Genomic DNA, 22,821 nt, shown 5'->3' on the forward strand with positions numbered 1-22,821 from the left:
AATTCTAGCCCCCCCCCTTCCCCTTCTCGGCAAAATCCCCCTTCCCTTTGGATCTCCTCTCATGGTGGCAAGAGATCAATTGCATCATCAAGGAAGGGGGGGGAGAGTACTATAACATCATTCTTACTAACATGCTACTATAACAACATTCTTACCAACATGGTACTGTAAAAACATTTTACCAAGTCTCAAATGCTTGTTAATATATGCTATTGCAAATACATTTTACCAAATCTCATATGCTTAATATATAATATTTATAAAGATAGTCCAAATTTTTTTGGCCTATTTCTATAGCTAAGGGGGATTATTATGGTGCCCTCAAAGAAAACATTCGGTAAAGGCAAATATCATACCCAATTTCACTTGTGAGAGCATATTCATTACTAGGAAGCAAAAAAATGAGATTTATTAAGCAAGGGGGTCCATGTTACAAGTGGAATACTCTAATGCATTAATTAGATTGCTTTTATAGTATTGGAAGAATATTATTATTTGCTAAACCTTTAACATTGCAATTGTTACATTCCCACTATGAAGTGTGACATACAAACACATCTAAATGTGCACCTCTCACAACAATGTGACAATGGGAAGATAAAGAAACTTATGAATTGACAACATAACCTATCTATCCACCAAGAATTTTGCTCTTGTCAAAAAAGCAAGGGGGATTTATCTTTGGTAGCTAGTTAGCCTTAGGTGAGCATTCTTACCCAGTACTTATGGGAGAGGCACATAGATAAACGTATCAGTTTCATACCCACATCACCTTTGACTTCAAGGACCGAAAGGTGTGTGTGATGATGCTGCTGACAAGGAAATAAATGACAAGGTGTGTGTGATGATGCTGCTGACAAGGAAATAAATGAGCGTGCTAGTAAGGATTAAATAGACACTTTTTCTCTTAGTGTGATGTGTGTGTGCATTCGTGAATCATTGGTCATGCATTTGACTACTCTTGCTCACAACTCCTCCCCCTTTGTGGGCCTTCACACACAATCCCATTAAAGCATAGATGCTTCAAGCAACATGAAAAAGGGCATGCAAGAAAACCGTTAGAAAGGTTGTGATGCCATCACACATCACATTGGCTCATGTTGTCAGTTCCTCCCCTCCGTCTTCCTTTTCCTCTCGCTTTCGCTCTCGCTCCCCCTCTCTTGCTTTTCCCCTTTCCCTCAATTATTGTTTGCAACTCTCGTCTCCCGCCCTCTCTTGCCTTTCTCATCCATGATGCAACATTTAATTGTTTAGACATACTCTTCTATGCGTCCAAGGCTAATATTAGCCTAGCGGTTAAGATTGAATACTCCCAAGAGGGGTCCAAAACCTCTAAGAGGACAAGGGGAAGCTCATGTGGTTTATGTGTCACATGCAAGTGGGCATGGTAGTGATACATTGGGGAATGTGTGAAGGCAAGAGGGTGGAAACTCACTCTTCGAAAGCTTTGTTGTTCCACATTCCATGGTCTATTTAATAATAATAATTTTGTAGCGAAAATGGCAAATAAGTGGAATAAGGAACCCAGGTGTCCAACCATGTGAATGGGATCATATCATGTGGCAAATCATGGGATAATATCTTGGGCCAAGCTGAGGGGCAAAAAGAAAAGGAATGAGGTCTGCTTGGAGGATCGTAGATCTCTTAAGAGCAGCGTGCCATGGCTTTGTAAGAGGGTTGCAGCTCTTCGTCGTAGCGTTCTGCGCTTGTCTGCTACCCAGGAACCGAGCTCTAGTTGCCCTCTGAAAGCAAACCCTAAAGCACAACAAAAGGTGGACCATTGCACAGGAAAAATCTGGCGAGAATAGCGCAGAGAGCCCTAACCCTACCCCTAACCCAGATAAAGAAACATGTCTCATCAGAGCGGTTACCCGTCTGGCCCTTCAGCTCCTCCAGTTCCTCCTTCATGGCAGCAGCAACAGCAGCAGACTGGCTATGGCCAGCCCCCACCTAACCCTTATGGAAGCACCGCATACGCTCACCCTCCGCCATCATCGTCTCCATACTCACAACCCTACTCTGCACAATCACCATGGGGGCAGCATAACCCCTCCTCTTACCCATCTGCCCCTGGTGGTGCACCTGGCCATGGTGGCTACCCCCCTTATGCGCACGGGGCTTCCTACATGCAGTCGCTATTTCCTCCTGGCACTGATCCTGAGATTATCAGGGCTTTTCAGGCCGCAGACAGAGATGGCAGCGGACTCGTGGACGAATACGAGCTCCAGAGGACGCTCTCTACTGGTCAGCCCTTTAGCTTGCGCACTGTTCGACTGATGATCCACATGTTCGGGCCCAAGGATTCCAAAAAGATAGGTTAGCTTTGCATGTTTTGCCTCTGTTTTTATTGTAAGGATGGGTGGGTATGGTTTTTGTGCATGCGCACACACCTGTGAGAGAGAGAGAGAGAGAGAGAGAGAGAGAGAGACGAGTCTTCAGGTCTTTTAATATCATAGCCGGCTATCATCTATATGACGGCAACTAAGCGCTTCAATCTCTAGTGTTGAGTGGACCAAACTCCTGATGGAAGTGGCAATGGAATCTCCCCTAACTTACAGTAGGCAAGGAAACTAAGCATGTAGTGTGCCTCATCTTCCACCTGTCTGTGGTGCATACTATGCATATCCTCGAAGACTCAAAAAGTGGTCCCTGTAAAACTGGGATTTCGTGCCAGGCTTGGAGGAAGGCGACTCTATGTTAAGTTGCAGTAGATCCTTCCGGATGATTCTGTTGATCTCTCTGTGAGAGATCCAAGAATGGAGAGTCCAGACTTTATTGAGAAGGGGGGAAAGATCCAGCTAGAGGCCGTGTGTATCAAACTAGTCGTTTATCTCTGAGTACCATGCTGGTGAGGATAGTGATGGTGAAGGTGCTGATGAGGTGGAGGGCAATCCAGCCAACTGCCCCCGTTCCCGTTCCCGCTCCTGCTCCCTCTCCTGGTGTTAACTGCATAGATGACTAGTGCCAGCTTCAGAAGGCGATTCCAATCAAGATTGTTGTATACATGCAGGATGTAGGTGATGGTTTGAAAGATGCCATCAATGGCGAGTGGGGCATCCCCAAACTTTGTTATCACAACCTTATGTAGCACCGACATCTTACTTCTGATCATGCGTGACAACATCATAACCTGTAGCCTCTCCATGCTATTCCAGGTAGCTTCCCCTAGCCTTGGTCCCCAAAAGCAAAAGCTACACCGTGGCTGCTGGGTGTACCAAAGTGTCAAAAAGCTTGCACTTGGTGCGAGGCTCGTGGAAGTGGGCTTGGAAACATTGCCTCTCTAGATGGGCTAGGGAAGCGTGGCCTCTAGCAAGTTGATTAGCGGCAGCCGTGGTCATGCAAAAGCTGATACCCGTAAAGGTCACTCCGATGTACACATACCTCTTGACAATCTCCACAGGGGTATCCCTGTACAAGAAGGATAGCCATGATGCATCATCATAGGATGTGTTAAAGACCATGAAATTGGTCTTGCCAAGGTTGATGGTAAGGTCTCTCTCGAATGCACTTAAGTGTCTCTTCAAACTCTCTGCCGAATCAGAGGTCAAGACAACCTCATTTGGATTCCGCATACAACAATACGGGCACCATGAGTGAGTGGTCAGCCTTTGCTGCCAAAGTTGTCCACAAAAGCCTCTCTTATCAATGTATAGATCAAAGAGTGTAGGTAGAGAGTGGGCAACCTATTTGGCCCTAATATTGTATGTCCTCAAAGAGTCCACTTGGTACATGAACTTGGCCAGTCATTGCCTCGTCTAGGGCCATCACACCCCAAATCATGCCATGTGGAAGTTGCAGGCTGCAGCTCTTGCAAATGTCCTAGTAGGTGGGATCGAGGGAGGGAATCAAAATGTAACATGCGGAAGCTTCGGAGAAGATCGGTAACTTCAATGCTCAGAAATCAGCACTCTTTTCGCGATGTAATTAACGCACAAAAACTGAATGAAGATGTGCAGAAAATAGAGAGAGGGAGAGATGGAGAGGACACAGTATTGGGTCCCAAATACCCTCTGTAGGGCCCCCACCATGGATGGTGTATTTGCTTTATTAGAATGATGTAAATCTGAAAAGAAAATACAGAAATCTTGACCTTTCTTGGCTGAGAAAACTCTGCCCTTGACCTACAGTCCTTCACCCCTTTGCTTTAGCAACTCCTTGGCTTGTCTAGCCCTTGTTTGCCTTGGCTCTTGGTGAAAAATGAGATGAAACAATGGGATTGTGGCTCAGCTATTTATACTACTCCAGGATGAGCAGTCGGCCATCATTAATGTAGGCTGCCAGTTCACTTTCTGCCCATGACTGTAAAATCAGCATTAAATGCTGAAAATAACACATAAAAAGCTGTGCTTCATTCCCTAGATGGTTGGGCATCATGCGCCTGAATCCCAAGAGGCTGGGCATTGATTTTGCAAGTACCCTGAGGCTGGGCAACCTGTATGGGCTGCCCCATACTTGCCCTACACCCCCTCCTAGGGCTGGATAACCAGTCGGCTACCCCTGGCCTGTCCCTAGGGCTGTCCTACAGCCCTCCATGGCCTACCCATGGCTGGTGCGTACAGCGAGGACCTTCCTGGCGCTCATGGGGGTGGTTTCACACCATCCCCATGCCCACCCTAAGACTTGGGGTAGCCCTATGGGCTGGCCCCTTTTCCTATAATCAAACCCTAACTAACTACTCAGTGATCTGGCATCCGGTACCATACCAGATACACAGAATCCCTAACATCATTTCAGCGCGACTCACAGCGCGGACTGGCACTGTTTCATGTGCAGGACAGTGCACACCTGACCTTGGACTCCTGTGCAGGACAATGCACACCTAACCTCGGACGATTGAGATGGATCCCTAGCTGACTTGTCCCGGACTGGGCTCACATGGGACCAGTTCACCATCCCAGGTCCTGCACCTTCTGCACAGATATGTCTACGTGGCATCCAAGTGCGGGATGCACGTGACATTCCCTTCTGCTTAACTTGACGGAAGCTGCATAGCCTCCAAATAATCCGTCAATAACGCCGAATAGTCTTTGAAAAACTCTTAGTCGAGCCATACCGCTTTGTGGGTCCCTTGGTCTTGAAACTTCGTGAGAAATTGTCTTAGTCTTCGGTCTGAGCCATGCTTGAAACGGTGTAGAAGGATCTGTTTTGGAACCATAACTTCTGCTTCATCAACAATATCTGGTTCCACTTCGTCTTTGACTTTTAAAGGGATAGGACCTGCATATGGCTTTAACCAACTGATGTGAAACACATCGTGCATAGTCCAACTCGGAGGTAGCTTTAATTGCATAGACACCTCATTAATCTTTTTCTTGATGGGAAAAGGTCCGAAGCTCCTGAAAGACGACTTTGGGCATCGCTTGTCCACCAGTTTCAACCTTTGCTTCATAATCCGAAGATAAATCCAATCCCCTTCCGAAAACTTCATATCCCTTTGGTCTTTATTGGCTTGTCGAGTGTAGGCCTCTTGCGCTTTAGCCAACCTGTCTTTAACTGACTCTAAAATCTCGTGGTAAGACTCCGTCACTTTGTTCGCCTCAAGTACCGAAGACGAGGTCCTGGTCAACAATGATTGGAAAGGTCTTTCAAATGCTGCCTCATATGGAGTCCTGCCAATAGCTGAAGAAAAAGAATCATTTAAAACAACTTGAACTAAAGGCAAATAAGATTCCCACTTACCTTTCTGATCGTGGACATAATACTTCAGCACATCATATACTAACTAGTTGTATATCTCTGTTTGTTCGTCCGTCTGTGGGTGGAATGCACTGGAAAAAATCAATTTAGTACCAAAGTTATCAAACAATGCCCTTCAAAAATGACTAGTAAACTTGGCATCGCGGTCTGACACTATGGTCCTAGGAATCCCGCCAATCTGGTACCAATGCTGAATGAACAACTGGGCAACATCCTCGGCGGTCACATTGGCCCTGCAAGGAATAAGCATAACAAATTTGCTAAATCTATCAACGATAGTTAAGCACTGTGTATTACGCTTACTTGGACTGGGAGGCAGATTCGTGTAGTGTGCGGAAGCTTCGGAGAAGGATCGGTACTTCAAAACTCAGAAATCAGTACTCTTTTTGCGACGGAAATTAACGCACAAACTGAAAGGAGATGTGCAGAAAATAGAGAGAGAAGGAGGAGATGGAGAGGACACAGTATTGGGTCCCAAATACCCTCTGTAGGGCCCCCACCACCACGGATGGTGTATTTGCTTTATTAGAATGATGTAAATTTGGAAACAAATACAGAAAACTTGACCTTTTCTTGGCTGGAAAATCCTGCCCTTGACCTTCAGAAGTCCACCCCTTTGCTTGGCAATCTCCTTGGCTTGATTGGCCCTTGATTGGCTTGAGCACTTGGTGAAAACTGAGATGAATGATGGGATTATGGCCTCCACTATTTATACTCCTCCTCGGGAGCAGTCGGCCAGCTGAAAAACAGGCTATGTTCCACGACTGGTGGAAATTCAGCAATAAATGCTGAATTAAATCTCAAAAAATACCGCCTTTTTTTCCTAACAGGCTGAAAGTGATGTGCGTGCTTCTGATTGGCTAGACACCACTTTTGTCCACAATCCCAAGGTTGGGCAGCTTGTATCGGCTGCCCCATACATGCCCTACAGCCATCTAAAGGCTGTATGCTCCTGCAAATAGCCTTATCTTTGCCTTAGGGCTGTCCCACAGCCCTTCCATGGCTGGTGGGTCCAGCCTGGGCCTTCCTGGCCCTCATGGGGATGGCTTCACACCATTCCCATGCCCATACTAATCTCCGGGGTAGCCCTATGGGCTGGCCCCTTGTCCTAAACATAATCTACTCAGTGATCTGGCATCTTGTACCATACCAGATACATAGAACCACTGACATCATTCTAGAGGGAGACTCACAGCGCGGACTGGCACTGTTTCATGTGCAGGACAGTGCACACCTGACCTTAGACTCCTGTGCAAGACAATGCACACTTGACCTCGGACATTTGAGATGGATCCTTGGCTGACTCGTCCCGGACAGGGCTCACATGGGACCAGTTCACCATCCCAGGTCCTGCACCTTCTGTACAGAAATGTCTACATGGCATCCAAGTGCGGGATGCACGTGACATCCCCTTCTGCTTAACTTGACGGAAGCTGCATAGCCTCCAAATAATCCGTCAATAATGCCAGATAGTCTTCGAAAAATTCTTTGTCGAGCCATACCGCTTCATGAGTTCCTCGGTCCTGAAACTTCGTGAGGAACTGTCGTAGTCTTCGGCCTGAGCCATGCTTGAAACGGTGCAGAAGGATCTGTTTTGGAACCATTACTTCTGCTTCATCAACAATGTCTGGTTCCGCTTCGTCTTTGACCTCTGAAGGGGGTGGACCTGCATATGGCTTTAACCAACTGACATGAAATACATCGTGCATAGTCCAACTCGGAGGTAGCTTTAACTGCATAGACACCTCATTAATCTTTTTCTGGATGGGAAATGATCTGAAGCTCCTGAAAGACAACTTTGGGCATCGCTTGCCCACCTGCTTCAATCTTTGCTTCATAATTCGAAGATACACCCAATCCCCTTCCGAAAACTTCATGTCCCTTCGGTCTTTATTGGCCTGTTGAGTGTAGGCCTCTTGCACTTTAGCCAATCTGTCTTTAACGGACTCTAGGATCTCCTGGTAAGACTCCGTCACTCTGTTCGCCTCCGGTACTGAAGACGAATTCCTGGTTAACAACGATTGGAAAGGCCTTCCAAACGCTGCCTCATATGGAGTCCTGCCAATAGCTGAAGAAAGAGAGTCATTCAAAACAGCTTGAACTAAAGGCAAAAATGATTCCCACTTACCTTGCTGATCGTGGACATAACACTTCAGCACATCCAAGGCCAACTGGTTGTATATCTCTGTCTGGCCATCTGTCTGTGGGTGGAATGCACTGGAAAAATTCAACTTAGTACCAAAATTATCAAACAATGCTCTCCAAAAATGACTGGTAAACTTGGCATCTCGGTCTGACACTATGGTTCTAGGAATCCCGCCAATGTGGTACCAATGCCGAATGAATAACTGGACAACATCCTCGGCGGTCCATTGGCCCTGCAAGGAATAAGCATAACAAATTTGCTGAACCGATCAACAATAGTTAAACACTGCGTATTACGCTTACTCGGACTGGGAGGCAGATTTGTGACAAAGTCCATCGAAATGTCCTGAAAAGGACCCTCAGGAATTGGCAAAGGCTGTAACAACCCTATCTTCTTTCCACAAGGAGCTTTCACCTTTTGACAAATGTCACAGTGTTGTACATATGTAAACACATCACTCCTCATCTTTGGCCAATAGTATTGTTGTTCTAATTTCTCCAGAGTTGAATTCATGCCCCTATGACCACCTGTAATGGCGTCATGGGCATCATGGAGAAGAGCTGCCCGGAATGATTTCATGACACAAAGTCGGCCTTTGTAGAAAAGCCAACCATCACGTATCAGAAAATGGCATGGTCCTGTGGCATCCAATGCTTGTTCCCACTGAGTACCGAATTCCTCGGAATCCGCGTACGTGTGCTTCATGTCTTCTAGTCCTGTACCAACAAGGTCAAGTCTAGTGGTTTGAATCGCAGATACTTGTCCCTTCCTGCTCAAAGCATCGGCCACTGGATTGGCCTTTCTTGGAAGGTACTCAATCATACCACCGAACTGCTGGAATATCTGACTCCAGCGGTGTTGTCGATCACTCCACTGTGCACTTGGCATCGTTTGAATCCAGCGCAATGCCTGATGGTCAGTGCGAACCTCGAAGTCACGGCCATACATGAAATGTTTCCAATGTTTCAAGGCCTGTATAACTGCTAGGAGTTCACGATCATAGATTGAGTAGTTTTTCTCTGCGGGTAGTAACTTACGAGACATGTAAACTACTGGATGACCATTCTGTTGCAATACATCTCCAATTGTGATGTTACTCACATCGGTGATCACTTGAAATGGCTCGTCCCACTAGGCAAGTGCTAAACAAGGTGCTTCTGATAAAGCCTTCTTGAGGTTCTTGAATGCCTCCAACGCTCGTGGAGTCATTCGAATCTTTTGCCTTTTTGTCTTCACACCCTTTAGCAGATCGGTGAGATTCGCCGAGAGATCAGAAAACTTGTCTATGTGGGTGGAGTATGCCTGGCACATACCCACAAAGGATCTGATGTCATAGGCTGTCTGAGGTATTTCCCAATTGACAATCTCGGCCACTTTAGCCGGATCAAGTTGAATGCCTTCGGTACTAATTATGTATCCCAAGTAATGCACCTGGAAGAGATAAAATTCAGACTTCTTTTCATTGACGTAGAGCTCGTTGCTTTCCAGCAACTTAAGGACTTTCTCCACATCAATGTCATGCTACTCAACCATAGCTGAAAATACCAGTATGTCGTCTAGAAATATGAACACACTCTTTTCAATCAAATCTCGTAAAACACGCATCATCATGCGGTTAAATGTAGCTGGGGCGTTCGTCAAGCCAAATGGCATGACTATAAATTCATAGTGGGCCTGTTCCGTACGGAAGGCTGTCTTGGGGATGTCCCCCTCCACAATCCGCACCAGGTGGTACCCACTCTTTAAATCAAGTTTCGAGAATACCTTTGCTCCATTCAGCCTCTTGAGAATATAATCAATTCGAGGCATCGGGAATCTGCTCTTGATAGTTAGCTTGTTGAGTGCATGATAATCGACACACAAACGGGAAGACCCATCTTTCTTCTTGACAAATAAGATCGGTGCTGCAAATGGCGACACGCTGGGGCGGATGAAGCCAGATTGCAAAATTTTTGGAGTTGGCGGTCCAACTGGGATTCCATTGCCTTGGAAAGGCGATACGGAAACTTGCTCGGGGGTTCCAAGCCTGGGAGGAGGTCAATCTTGTGGTCCTCCGGTCTGGACGGGGGGAGTTGGGGAGGGAGGCTGTCCCGAAGAAAAATCTTCTGAAACTTTTTATGGAGAACCGAGTACTTCTCGGAAGCATTGGCCACCGTCTGGGCTGTCTGGATATATATCATCGCACACTGTGCGCCTTTCCTGACTGCTCGCTTAGCCTGCAAGTGGCTTATGAGCGAAAAGTTCGGAATTCCTGGCTCACACTTAATGGTCATTGGGGCGTTTGACACATTCCGATTGATCTGGAACGTGTGCTTGTCCCACTTGACATCTGGAAGAAACTTGTGAAACCATTGAATACCCAAAATTATGTTTGCTCCTACAAGAGGGGCAACCATAAAATCACGCACAAATTCTATGCCCTGAATAACTAACTTAGCACCTAGAGCTTCATACTTGACGCTCGTTGTCATGCCTGTGCTAAAACCCTCAACCTGTTTGTCCACCGAAGTTAGGTCGAAACGGGTACGCCTAGCGGTCTGTTCCGTGACCACATCCTCCGTGCTGCCGCCGCTGTCAAACAAGACGACGACTCTCTAGCCACCTATGTAGCCAAGGACTTGAGCAATTCGTTGCGCTCATACTCCTCGTCATGGGCGCCCTTCTGCTTATCTTCCAGCTCCCGGCTAATAATTGCTCCAATTGAAGCACCGGGGTTTGAAGAACTAGGGGTAGCCGTTGGGGTCTGTGTGGGAGCTGAGCTCACCACAGAAGCTGTGGAGGCAGCGACGGCGGGCTTTGGAGGCTTCTTAGGACAATCCCGAGAAGTATGTTCTTTTGTATGACAAAAGAAACATCTACCCTCCTTCTTGTACTGAGAAAGCTCCTCAGCACTCTCAACTTGCCACCTGTCTTACCTGCCTCCACTTTCTGGTTTGGAGTAAGCTTAGACGCATTGTTCGAGTTCTTGGAGCCAGAGGCTCCCGGGCTCTATCCCGGGGAAGACCCCGTCTGGTTCTGGCCTTTGTCCCCCGAGGCGGTAGCCCTGGGAGAAGCCGGCTGGGAAGTCTTGGGCTTGCCACCATTATGTTTCATTTCTGCACTCTGCGTAAGCGAGAGAGCGTCTTCAAAGGTGGCTGGCCAAAACATACGCACCTCCCATTGAATTTGCATGTCAAGGCCATACAAAAACTGCCCTTTCTTGTCCAAATTAGATAAGCCTAATTGCAAACATAAAGTCAAAATTCTATTGGCAAATTGAAGAACTGGTTGCGCGTTTTGACGCGTTCCCTTGAACTCGTCTTCGAGTCGCTCAAGGTAGTGGGGCGGTACAAACCGCTGCTTAAGGTCGCGGACAAACTCGTCCCACACATAAGCTGCCATACCTAATTTGGTGTGGGCATGAGCCCACTGAGTCCACCAAGGAATGGCCTCACCTTCCAAGTACCAACTGGCTAAGATCACTCTATCAGTATCTGTCTTTCTAATTGCGGTAAAGTAAGCTTCAAACTGATGTAATAACCATGAATAGAGAGTTGTGGGATTGAGTTTACCATTATACTTACTGAAGTTCATTTTCTCGGGAAAATGATTCGAGAGCGCCGCCGGTGTCAATTTGGCGTCCAAAGCTGCTAGGTAATGCTCGTGCTCCACGCATCGCATGGCTTCGTCTTCACGTTGTCGGATCTCCAATGCACGCATCTGCAACTCAAGCAAAGAGCTTGGCTGCGGTTGTGAGCCCGCGAGAGGGTCCCTGTGTCGAGGATTTGGAATTTGTGATACAGAAGGAGAGGGAGGAGGAGATGGAAAATGCGACGCTGGAGAATAGGTACGCTCTTCCAGAGCCAAGATCTGTGCCTTCTGCTCGTCCAACTTGGTTGTCTGGTCTGCGATTGCTCGCATCATTTGCTGGAACATATCTGTAACACTCAAGCCTGGTGCCCTAGCTGGGCTGCCTGGTGCACTCTGGTCCCATGGTTCTTGGTCTCTCTCGTCGTCGAAGCTCGCCATAGCAAGAAAACGCACTTCCTTTCCCGAACACAATCTGACCATCCACTATCTGTGTGGGGGTCGTTTTGAGGCTTCCGGAGGCTAAAAACCAACCGTCCTTCGAGGGTCATGAGTCACTCTGAAAGGAGTAGTCCACCGGCATTTGAAACCAACCACACGAGCGAGAAAAAATTCTGGTTTCTTTGCTGAATCTTTGCACTTGAAGTAGGCTCTGATACCACTGTAACATGCGGAAGCTTCGGAGAAGATTGGTAACTTCAATGCTCAGAAACCAGCACTCTTTTCGCGACGGAATTAACACACAAAAACTGAATGAAGATGTGCAGAAAATAGAGAGAGAGAGAGAGGGAGAGATGGAGAGGACACAGCATTGGGTCCCAAATACCCTATGTAGGGCCCCCACCATGGATTGTGTATTTGCTTTATTAGAATGATGTAAATCTGAAAAGAAATCTTGACCTTTCTTGGCTGAGAAAACTCTGCCCTTGACCTGCAGTCCTTCACCCCTTTGCTTTAGCAACTCCTTGGCTTGTCTAGCCCTTGTTTGCCTTGGGTCTTGGTGAAAAATGAGATGAAACAATGGGATTGTGGCTCATCTATTTATACTACTCTAGGATGAGCAGTCGGCCATTATTAATCCAGGCAGCCAGTTCACTTTCTGCCCACGATTGTAAAATCAGCATTAAATGCTGAAAATAACACATAAAAAGCTGCGCTTCATTCCCTAGATGGGTGGGCATCATGCGCCTGAATTCCAAGAGGCTGGGCATTGATTTTGCAAGTACCCTGAGGCTGGGCAACTTGTATGGGCTGCCCCATACTTGCCCTACAGCCAGGACCTTTCTGGCCCTCATGGGGGTGGTTTCACACCATCCCCATGCCCACCCTAAGACTTGGGGTAGCCCTATGGGCTGGCCCCTTTTCCTAAACATAATCTACTCAGTGATCTGGCATCCGGTACCATACCAGATACACAGAATCCCTGACATCATTCCAGAGGGAGACTCACAGCGCGGACTGGCACTGTTTCATGTGCAGGACAGTGCACACCTGACCTTGGACTCCTGTGCAGGACGATGCACACCCGACCTCGGACGACTGAGATGGATCCCTAGCTGACTTGTCCCGGATTGGGCTCACATGGGACCAGTTCACCATCCCAGGTCCTGCACCTTCTGTACAGATATGTCTACGTGGATCCAAGTGCGGGATGCACGAGACACAAAAGCTTTGTGAAAATCCATAAAGCAACAAAATACATGCTGCTTCAGGGACTTGGCTTGTTCTATGATGGCCCGTAGAGTGAAGATATGATCCAAGGTGGAGGAATAAGCCTGTCTGATCTGATGCTCTATACCCTAGCCTCTCGGCCATAGAGCTGATCTCTACCTAAAATTGCTTCATAGATCTTGGCCATTGTGTGGCTAATCATGATGGTCTTGTAGTGTTCGGATCCATGGGTCTCGTGCTTTGTGGATGGACACAATGGTGTTTGTGGTCCAGAATAGGGGAAAGCCTTTAAAGAGCTCTATTGAAGAGATTTACAAGGATAGGAGCAAGCACATGTTGCTTGTGGGCAAAGTGTTTCGTGCGTAGATCTTCATGATCTTTTACTCTTCCATTATGCAACCTTTTTTTGGGCCATGAAATGTTCATGGTTAAAGCTTCTTATGTATGTGTATGCTAGCTGAATCTACAAGATCTTGGGTGCAAAGAAGCATGTTGGGCATTTGATGGATCTTGGAGAACCAAATGCAACACATAATGCCATGAACATTTGATGGATCTTGGAGAGCCAAATGCCGTAGCTTTTGTTAATTTCAAGTACATGTAAATAGATGGGGTTTCTTCCAAAATATGTGTTCAAATGCATACATTTGTATGCATAACTTATTTTTATCTCTGTGTGTTGTTTTGTTTGCTTGGACAATGTTTGGATTTTATTGCATGAGAAGCTCATGGATGTGGGGACGCCTAGATTGCACTCATGGGTTAGGATGTTGCATAATCCATTTTCAGCTAATGTATTGATGGATTTGCACAAGAATAATTAATATTTTGAAGATAGGCCAATCTTATGCGGGTTTTCTATCTCCATGTATGCATGCATTAACTAAATATGGTTGATAATCTTCTTCATGATGAGAAACCCCCAACATGCATGGTCAGAAACCCCCATGCATGCGACATGCATAGTTAGAAACCTTATGCATGCGACATGCATGGCCAGAAATCCCCATGCATGTGACATGCAAGCTTTTTCAGCTACATGTATGCATCATGCAATGCTTTATCTTTTCATGCACCTAAAAGTGTACCATGCAAGTTTACTTCTCTTAAAAGTAAAGCATGCAAGCTCGCTTTTCTCTAAAAGAGTCATGCAAGCTAGTTAACTCAAAAGAAAAGGATGCAAAGTAAACTTTTCCTCCTCTTTTAGCTACACGAGTTGCTCTTTGAATTATAGCTATTCTTGTTGTTCCAAAAGTCTAGCTCAAATCTCTCCCGACCACATCTTTTTATGAGCAATATCATCCACCCCTTCTCTTCTTGTAGACGCCTCCTTCTAGGCTCTTTAAATTCAGATTTTCAGCCTCATTTCAAGACACTTCTTGGCATTTGTTTATTGCTCTATCTAATGCACTTACTATAGAGTATTTTTCCAGCCATACCATAGTGTTTTTACCTCTCCAAAACACTTAGAAGCTGAATTTTGATTTTCAGAATTGAAAGTCTTCATTCAAGCTAGAAGAAGAAGAAGAAGACTATTTCTAAAGATTGAATTTGTGGAAGAATCATCTTGGCTCCAGTTGCTACAAGTTCTATGTGGGAGAACCCTTGGGAAGTATTGGGCATTCTCCTAAGGCTGATTTTCAGCCACTAGATGGTTGATCTCATTGCAGTTAAGCTACATTTGTAGAAATGGGGATTGCTAGGCAATCTTGGTGAAGGGTGCTAGGCACCATATTGCTAGCTTGTAGCTGGGCTACTTGTGGGCAAGTATAGTTTTTGTAAGTTATTTTCATCTTCAATCATTTTGGAAGAAACGGTGGTGTATGGTTGGGCCAAGTCACCCGTTTTATGTGCTTCTAAAATTCTTACTCCCTTAAGGCAATACATATCCTTCAAAAGGGGGGGGGGGGGGGGGGGGGGGGGGGGGGGGGGGGGGACCAGCCCAGCTTCTGGTCCCTAGTGCATAGTGCAGTATCATTTCTTTTTAGTACTTCCACATTGTATAATCAATTGTTTTTTTTTTTTCCGACAAAAAGATCCTTCAATTAGTTACAAGAAAAACAGCCACAAAGGGCTAGATACAACCGTGAAGGGCTAAATACAAACTCGCCTCATTCAAGGGCGGGAATCAATGATCTAAAGAAAGAGACGCTTCTCGTCCGATTGGTCGCTCTATGAGGAGAAGGCTATCTCATACGGGGGGGGGGGACAACCACACAGGTGGTCTGTAATGCCATGTAGGGTCACTTGAGGAAGGGGCCAGGCCTCCAAAGTCTCAAGAAGACTTCCCGTTGCTTCCGCATGCGGTCAGAATCTCCCTTTAACTTTTCCCATTGACTGTGGAGGGTGTGATTGATATCAAGCCATATGCTCTCGATGGTCTTGACCAGCAGAGTGTGGGTACCCTCGATGGCCTCGCTGCATCTAGCACGCCAAATGTGCTAGGCTGCTATGCTACTACAAATCTCCCATCTCTGGCATGAGCTTGGCTGCTAGTCACGTGTAGGTGGAGCTGTGACTGGTATTGTTGCAATACGATGGTGGGCCAAGGTGGCGAGCGAGAGACTCTGGCGGCTATGGATTTGGGAGTGCCGACCTCTTACAAGGTTGCAGTGTGACTGGGGAGAGCGGACTTGGCATGATCTCGTGGATCGGGAGGAGACTTTGGATGCCCCCTTCTTTGCATATACAGCGCTACGTGGTAGGCAATTGGAGCTTGCCCGTGGCGCGGCCACCCCCAGGAGTCTCAATGATATTACCTTTGGGATTGCCCGAAGGCTTAGCAAATTTGGCAGCGGATTCTCTACTTCTTAGCTATGGATAGGGCATCGACTCGGATCACCACTTGGGGAACTGTCGCTTGGGCCATTGAGGTTGGAGTGGTCAGGACTCATGAGGAGGCGGGGGAGGACTAGCCCTTCAGGTCTCTGGATCTATGTGCCATTTCTGTGCCCGAAAACCAATCACCCTCACCCTTACCCTTTGCAAGGTGCAGCCTCTGAAATCCTCCAAAGAGAGCTCTAATCTCTTTAGTCTGCCATGGGGATCCAATAGAAAAAGTGAGCAGACCACTATCTTTATCTGCCCTAGCCACGAGGATATCATGTCTGGTAAACACGCCTAGCAACACCGGGGGGGTCAAGTCTAGAATAGGAGCCAGCGACTCCTGAGGAATGGCTGAGTCAATGTGGATGCTGAGCTTCTCTCTACCCCGGATCCCTGTCAGGTAACTGCCTGTGTGCAATCCAATCTCCGAGAGACCTTGCTGGTCCTATGCTCAAGGCGCCCCAAGATACATGCGGTCGGGCCCGTGGCATGTGGCCATTGGTGAACAGATCAGGGGTTCCAAACCAAAGGCTGCTGAAGCTGTTCCTCTGAGGCAACCCGAACAATCGGGCTGAGGGCTGGCCTGAGATGATTCCAAGCACGAGGAAAACTGGCTGCGAATCTGTCCTCAAAAGCTGGGCTAAAACAACGGGCTCACATCTCTGTGAAGATCCATCTAGTACTCTGTGGCCACGGGCCCCCAAGGCTCAGAGTACAGGCTGAAATCTGGGCCAAGAGGAAATCCTTCCAAGGCTCACCACCGGGTAGGAGTCCTCTAACAATCAGCTTGCCCAGCAGGGCATGGCTCTGTGTATAATCAATTGTTATGGCTATGTATATGGGATATGGCAGTGATTAAAGGATGATAATCTTGTGATTTCAGTACTAAATTCTGTATAACCATGCACCCGTTTTTGACAGCATGTCTACTTGTTTTAATGTGTACGTATGTGAAAGTTGAATTTTTACCATACATATGCCAAAAGGTTCTGAAATATGGATTTTTACCATTGGTTGTGTTGCAGGTCCCAAGGAATTTGCATTGTTATGGAAATCTTTGAAAGATTGGAAGGTATGCAAGCATTTGTTGGATTGTTTCATTTTGTTACAAGATGGAATAATTGGAATAAACTTTCTACATTAACTACCGAGTAGTTGGTGTTGCTTGTTCTGCTTGGATAATCAATTACTTGCTACTCACTCAGGGAACTAATTATGGTGCTGGTCACATCAGATTTTACAGCTAAAAGTGTACATGCCGTCAATGCTGTATAGTGTGTACTGTTCTTCCCTATTTTCCTGGCTCTTGCACGTCTAGAATCTAGCTTTGTTAAGCTCACATGTGTTTGAACTCCACTCAGGCAGTCTAACTGAGTCATCAGGCTAACAATTCGAGGATCCATTCAGTCAAATGGGGCATCAGCCATAAGGGCAGTGTATGAGCTTGCACCTTTACAATGGAGCTTTTTTGTCTCTCACCTAGTGAATTCTGCCCTAGCTATTGCAATACACATTGTCTCTCACCTAGTGAATTGTGCCCCGTGCCCTAGCTATTGCAATGCACATTGCACTGCCCTTAATTTTTTTCGAAACTAAAAGCAGGTGAGGATCATGCCAAGCTAGGCCTAGTAGCTATAGGACGTTAAGTTAGATCTGCTAAAGAATTGTGGTCACTCACGGTGGTAGAAGCTGATAGGCCAAGTGACACGTCAAGAATTACAAGCTCATGGACTGCAAAGCCTTCAATGTAGGACTGAATGAAATATTTGTCCATGGAGATCTCAGTTATCTGTTTCTGACTTAGTGCTGCATGCTGCAGGGTATCTTTGAGAGGTTTGACAAAGACCGAAGTGGATCTGTTGACAAAGTTGAAATGCGAGACGCTCTTTTAAGTCTGGGATATGCTGTCTCACCTGCGATTCTTGATTGCCTTCTTCAGAAGTACGACAGGACTGGTCAAGCCAAGGCCATGGACTATGACAGCTTTGTGGAGTATGGTCCCTTAACTTTCCTCTTTCTAAGCACTCTTAAGAACCAAGGCATGAGTGGCAACATGTGCTACCAGGGATGGGGCCAAGACTAACTTTTAAGGACTGCCATTGATGACAATAGCTGCCTTACAAGATGGGCCCACTTTTTTTTTTCCTGTTGACCCGGGGGGGGGGGGGGGGGGGGGGGTTGGGGCGCATTTGCAGCTTGTATGCATTGCTTCAAGAATCTTGTGTTTGTAGAGTTGCTGACGTTTTGTGTCGCTTTTTGCAGGTGTGGACTGATTGTGAAGGTATTCCACAGCTGCATAAGAATTTGTCTTGATGCATCTTTTAGTTGCCCTTGTGTTTATGATTCTTGTGAAATGTGTGCAGGGCTTAACAGAAAAGTTCAAAGAACAGGATACACAATTGAAAGGCTCGGCAACTTTGAACTATCAGACGTTCATGCTCATGGTCCTTCCATTCATAGTTTCATAAGCTGAATTGAGGTTGACAAATAAAGTTTTGGCAAACGTTTTCTACTTGTACGACTACTGCCTTCAGTTTAGTTTGGACATGCTTTCCTCCTTGTTAAGAGTGTGGTTCCTTGTGGAAGTGGCTGCATGGGGCGATGACAAAGCCTATACTTTTCTCCTTTGTCAGCTGTATTTATGACTTCTTTTATGGTGTATAGAAGGCTGGTTTTGCACAAAGCTTTGTATCAGAGGTGCTTTTAGCAGACCCTAGCCCCTACACGGGTTCAGTTTAACGTGGACAATTGTCGCAACGCAGGTTGGTTTTTGAATGAATATAATTACTTTCTTTTCCAGGTCGAGTCTCATCCTAGTTTAGCTAATTTAAATGGTGTGTGTGTGTGTGTGAGAGAGAGAGAGAGAGAGAGAGAGAGAGAGAGAGAGAGAGAGAGATTGGCTGGGTGTGTGTGTGCGCGTGCATGGGCTTGTGTCTTCTTGAACTCCCCTCTTTGCCTTTCTTTCTCACATCACTTTGGTGTTCTAACTATGATCCTTATGGAAATGAAAGAACATAAAACTAGCCCTTTTTCTTTCAATGTGAGGCAGGCCATGTAACTTTGATCCTTTTGGGAATGAATGATTGAACCCAAAAAAAACACTTTCTTTGCAATGCGAGGCATCACATTAGCATGTGCACCTCTGCACCTTTCTCTTAAAAATGTAGTCAAGGTTTAGTGCTAGTCTTTGATTTCTTTTTAGGTTTTTGGAAAAGTGTATTTTATGGAGAGCTATTTGTCGGCAGACTGAGAGATCGGCAGCCAAGTTCTCTCTCTTTAGGTGCATCTCTAGTGCTTCTCAAAAGTGCCGAAGATCTTCAACTTCAAAGATCTCCATGGAGTTGGAAAAATTTGAAGGCATTCATGGCAATGGTAAAACATTACGATTCATCAGCTCAATGTTTTCACCTCTTGTTCATCCATTGCCTTGTCCGACATCTCTAGGGTTGTATGTTATTCTTGTCTTATAGAAGTGAACTCTTTTAAAGAAGGCAAGGTAGTCATCAAGCTTCAAAGGGCTCCAGCGACATGCAACCAGTCTATCTTATTGTCTAACGGCCATTTCCATTCAAAACATATGTGGTATGAAATTCCTTGGGCCATATGGCCAAACTAGATGTGGGCAAGCATGTAACTTGAAATTGAAAAGAACGTGGTCATGTGTTTGAGTGGCTTAGCTCATCACGAGAGCCTCGAGACTGTAGGGTTGTGTGTGTGAGTGGTGTAGCTTCCAGCTCGGTTGCATCTTGCTTTTGAGGAAAAAGAAAAAAACAATATTCAAGCAGAAGAGTTAAAAAAATATAAATAAAAAGTACTGATATTAATCTCTCTCTCTCTCTCTCTCTCTCTCTCTATATATATATATATATATATATTCTCTCTCTCTCTCTCTCTCTATATATATATATATATATAGAGAGAGAGAGAGAGAGAGAGAGAGAGAGAGAATATATATATATATATATATAGAGAGAGAGAGAGAGAGAGAGAGAATATATATATATATATATATATAGAGAGAGAGAGAGAGAGAGAGAGAGAGAGAGAGAGAGAATATATATATATATATATATAGAGAGAGAGAGAGAGAGAGAGAGAGAGAATATATATATATATATATATATATATATAGAGAGAGAGAGAGAGAGAGAGAGAGAGAGAGAGAGAGAGAGAGAGAATTGATGTGTAAGAGGCTTGGCATATATATATAGAGAGAGAGAAAGAAAGAAAGAAAGAAAGATTTTATTAACGTCTTCCAAAAGACCGAACTCGGCCTATGAGACAAATCGGAGTACCTGTATGGGGTATCCTCTGTCATCCCAACAAAATGAAAAAGTACTGAATAAAAAAGCTGAATCTGGGTGTGCAGGGGATGGAGCTCTATTACTAGGAGAATGCAAAGCTATATGCATGGAGTATACAATCATGATATGCAACCTAGCTAGCTCCATCCTGTACCATACTGGGGGTATAAAATGGTATGCATGGAGTATACAATCATGATATGCAACCTAGCTAGCTCCATCCTGTACCATACTGGGGGTATATATATAGAGAGAGAGAGAGAGAGAGAGAGAGAGAGAGAGAGAGAGAGAATTGATGTGTAAGAGGCTTGGCATATGAGGGGGAACATGTGCATTATGTTGGTAGAGAACTTTAGGAGTGTGTGACTTGGCTTTACCTCCATAGCTTGTTAAAAGGTTATGGATCCTCCAATATATTGTAAATGATCATATCGGCCACCATACCAAATCCTTCAAACATAGATCGCATAGAAAGGCCTTAAACGATTGGCTAGCCTCTTGATATGAGAAAATCCATCGCAATAGACGTCACCTTTGTTGGTACAATCCAAGGTCGTTTGTCCTTGTTTTGCTGGATCAAACATATAATCCCACTCACTTTGCTCTCTCGATGGAATTCAGATCACTTTGCCATGAAAAGTTAATGTTATACTTGGAGCTTTGGGGATGTTTTGACGCCTACATACCGCCTCTTTGTTGGGTTAGAACCATGGGTGGCTTATTAAATATGAGAAGAGAGAGAGAGAGAGAGAGAGAGAGAGAGAGAGATGTAAAAAAAGAAAATAAAGATGGCAATCTGATCATACTACCACAGATTGATCTAACACTCATAGGCCATTTGCTTGTCCTCGTGTTAATGCGAACCCTAGGAAAAAAGTCCAAATTGTATATATACATATACAATTTTTAACAATGGTCCCGTTTACTAAAAATCTTTAAAATAGTGACAAGTGTACCTCTAAAAACACTTGGATATTCAGACAATTTTTTGAATTTTCTCACACTACATTCTGAAAGAAAAAGGAATTTTCTCCACATCCTTTTCTACAAGCAATGTCATCTTTGTTCTAACTTGTGGCATTGTCTAGAAGGCATCAAGTAAGAGTATCTTCCCTTTCATAGATTTTACAATGTTATTTCATTGCCATAATATCACCAAGCTTTATTACTTACAATTAGCAGATTTTAGCACGATGGAGCACAATGGATACATGGGGGAGAGATCAAATTTTTAACCTAAAGTTTGTTTGGCATTGGGACACTGACCACTATTTCCATGCTCAAGCATCTCTCTGCTCCTTCCCTTTCTGTTGCATTGGGCATGCAGCTGGCCGCGATGATGTATCTACTCTTTATTAAACACAATTTACTCCATCTTCACTTTTGCTTTGCCACTCTTTATTAAACACAACTTACTCCTTCTTTATTCCCTCTTCACTTCACCTTTATCAGTTGCATTACTAGAGCACTAAAACACAAATTGCCATCAGCATTTGGACACTAACCTGACCACTGTTTCCATGCTCAATCATCTCTCGGCTCCTTCTTTGTATTGGTCATGCAGCTGATTGACTGATGTATGTAAAGCTGACTATTCATGTTCTAAAGAGGGGAGCAATGGGGGAATACCTGGGCAGGCTGAAGACCGTAATGCATGATTTCCATTATGCAGTACTTTGATGCATGATTTCCATTATGCTTCGCTTGATCACAATACTTTGAGCTCAATCTTGATTTCCATTATGCAGATCTGATCACATCTTTCTAGTTCAAACAGTAATGCTTTACTTCCATTGGAAGGAAGCCCACACTGCAATCTACCATGGCACGGCCTGCCCTCTACTACTGTGGTTCAAGGGTCCAGTGATGATGATCATGTAGCAAGTAGCCCCCTTCTTATTATTCTTTGCAAATAAAGTTACAATTTCTCTCTCCTCTCTCTTTTCTAGTTTGGCATACCCTACACAGATGGGACAGGCTAACTACAAAGGTTCATCAACGACAATACAGCATGTCAGAGCAAACATTTGGTCGCAATATCTTCACCATAAACATTTGGCTCTACACCAAAGCCATCACAACTTGATGCATAGTTTTTGGTAGCTCTAAGATTTTGAGACACATGTAAGGATCTTCTTTTTGCTGGCACTCTCATAAACATGTCCACATTCTTCAAATTCCCATAGAGTTTGTTTTCTCTCATGAGAACAAGTACGGTGGCTTCAATAACACCACTGCGAGCGTAACATATCACTCTTCTATCTCTTTTTCTCTTTGTTTTAATTTATTTCTCTTCTTTTGATAGATATTTTTTATTTTGGTCTTTGAAGCATTAAGACGCACACACGTGAGTGTGTACATGTGTTCACGTGTGTCTACGTGGCATATATATGTATGTATGTCACATGTACATGTGCATGTGTGTGCATGCATGTGCGTGTATACATGTGCAAAACCAAATACGTGCATAGGTTTGTGTGCATGTGTGCTTGCAAATATGTGCACACATACATACATACATACGTACATCCATACATACATATATATATGTATGTATGTATGTACGTACGTATGTATGTATGTATACATACATACATATATATATGTACG

General features: G+C 45.0%; 1 protein-coding gene across 1 annotated transcript; it reads left to right on the forward strand.

Annotated features, from left to right (window-relative positions):
- Positions 1–1,551: 1,551 nt before the first annotated feature.
- LOC147614867 (calcium-binding protein CBP-like) lies at positions 1,552–18,706 on the forward strand. Its single transcript, XM_086780189.1, has 5 exons — positions 1,552–2,316; positions 16,933–16,979; positions 17,727–17,899; positions 18,170–18,188; positions 18,271–18,706. The coding sequence occupies exons 1-5, from the start codon at positions 1,851–1,853 to the stop codon at positions 18,373–18,375; spliced, it is 810 nt and encodes a 269-aa protein (XP_086636315.1). The 5' UTR covers positions 1,552–1,850; the 3' UTR covers positions 18,376–18,706.
- The last annotated feature ends 4,115 nt before the right edge of the window (positions 18,707–22,821 follow it).

This window comes from Cibotium barometz, chromosome 41 (assembly GCF_041138505.1).
Source record: "Cibotium barometz isolate CiBa-2024 chromosome 41, ASM4113850v1, whole genome shotgun sequence".
Classification (NCBI taxonomy): domain Eukaryota; kingdom Viridiplantae; phylum Streptophyta; class Polypodiopsida; order Cyatheales; family Cibotiaceae; genus Cibotium; species Cibotium barometz.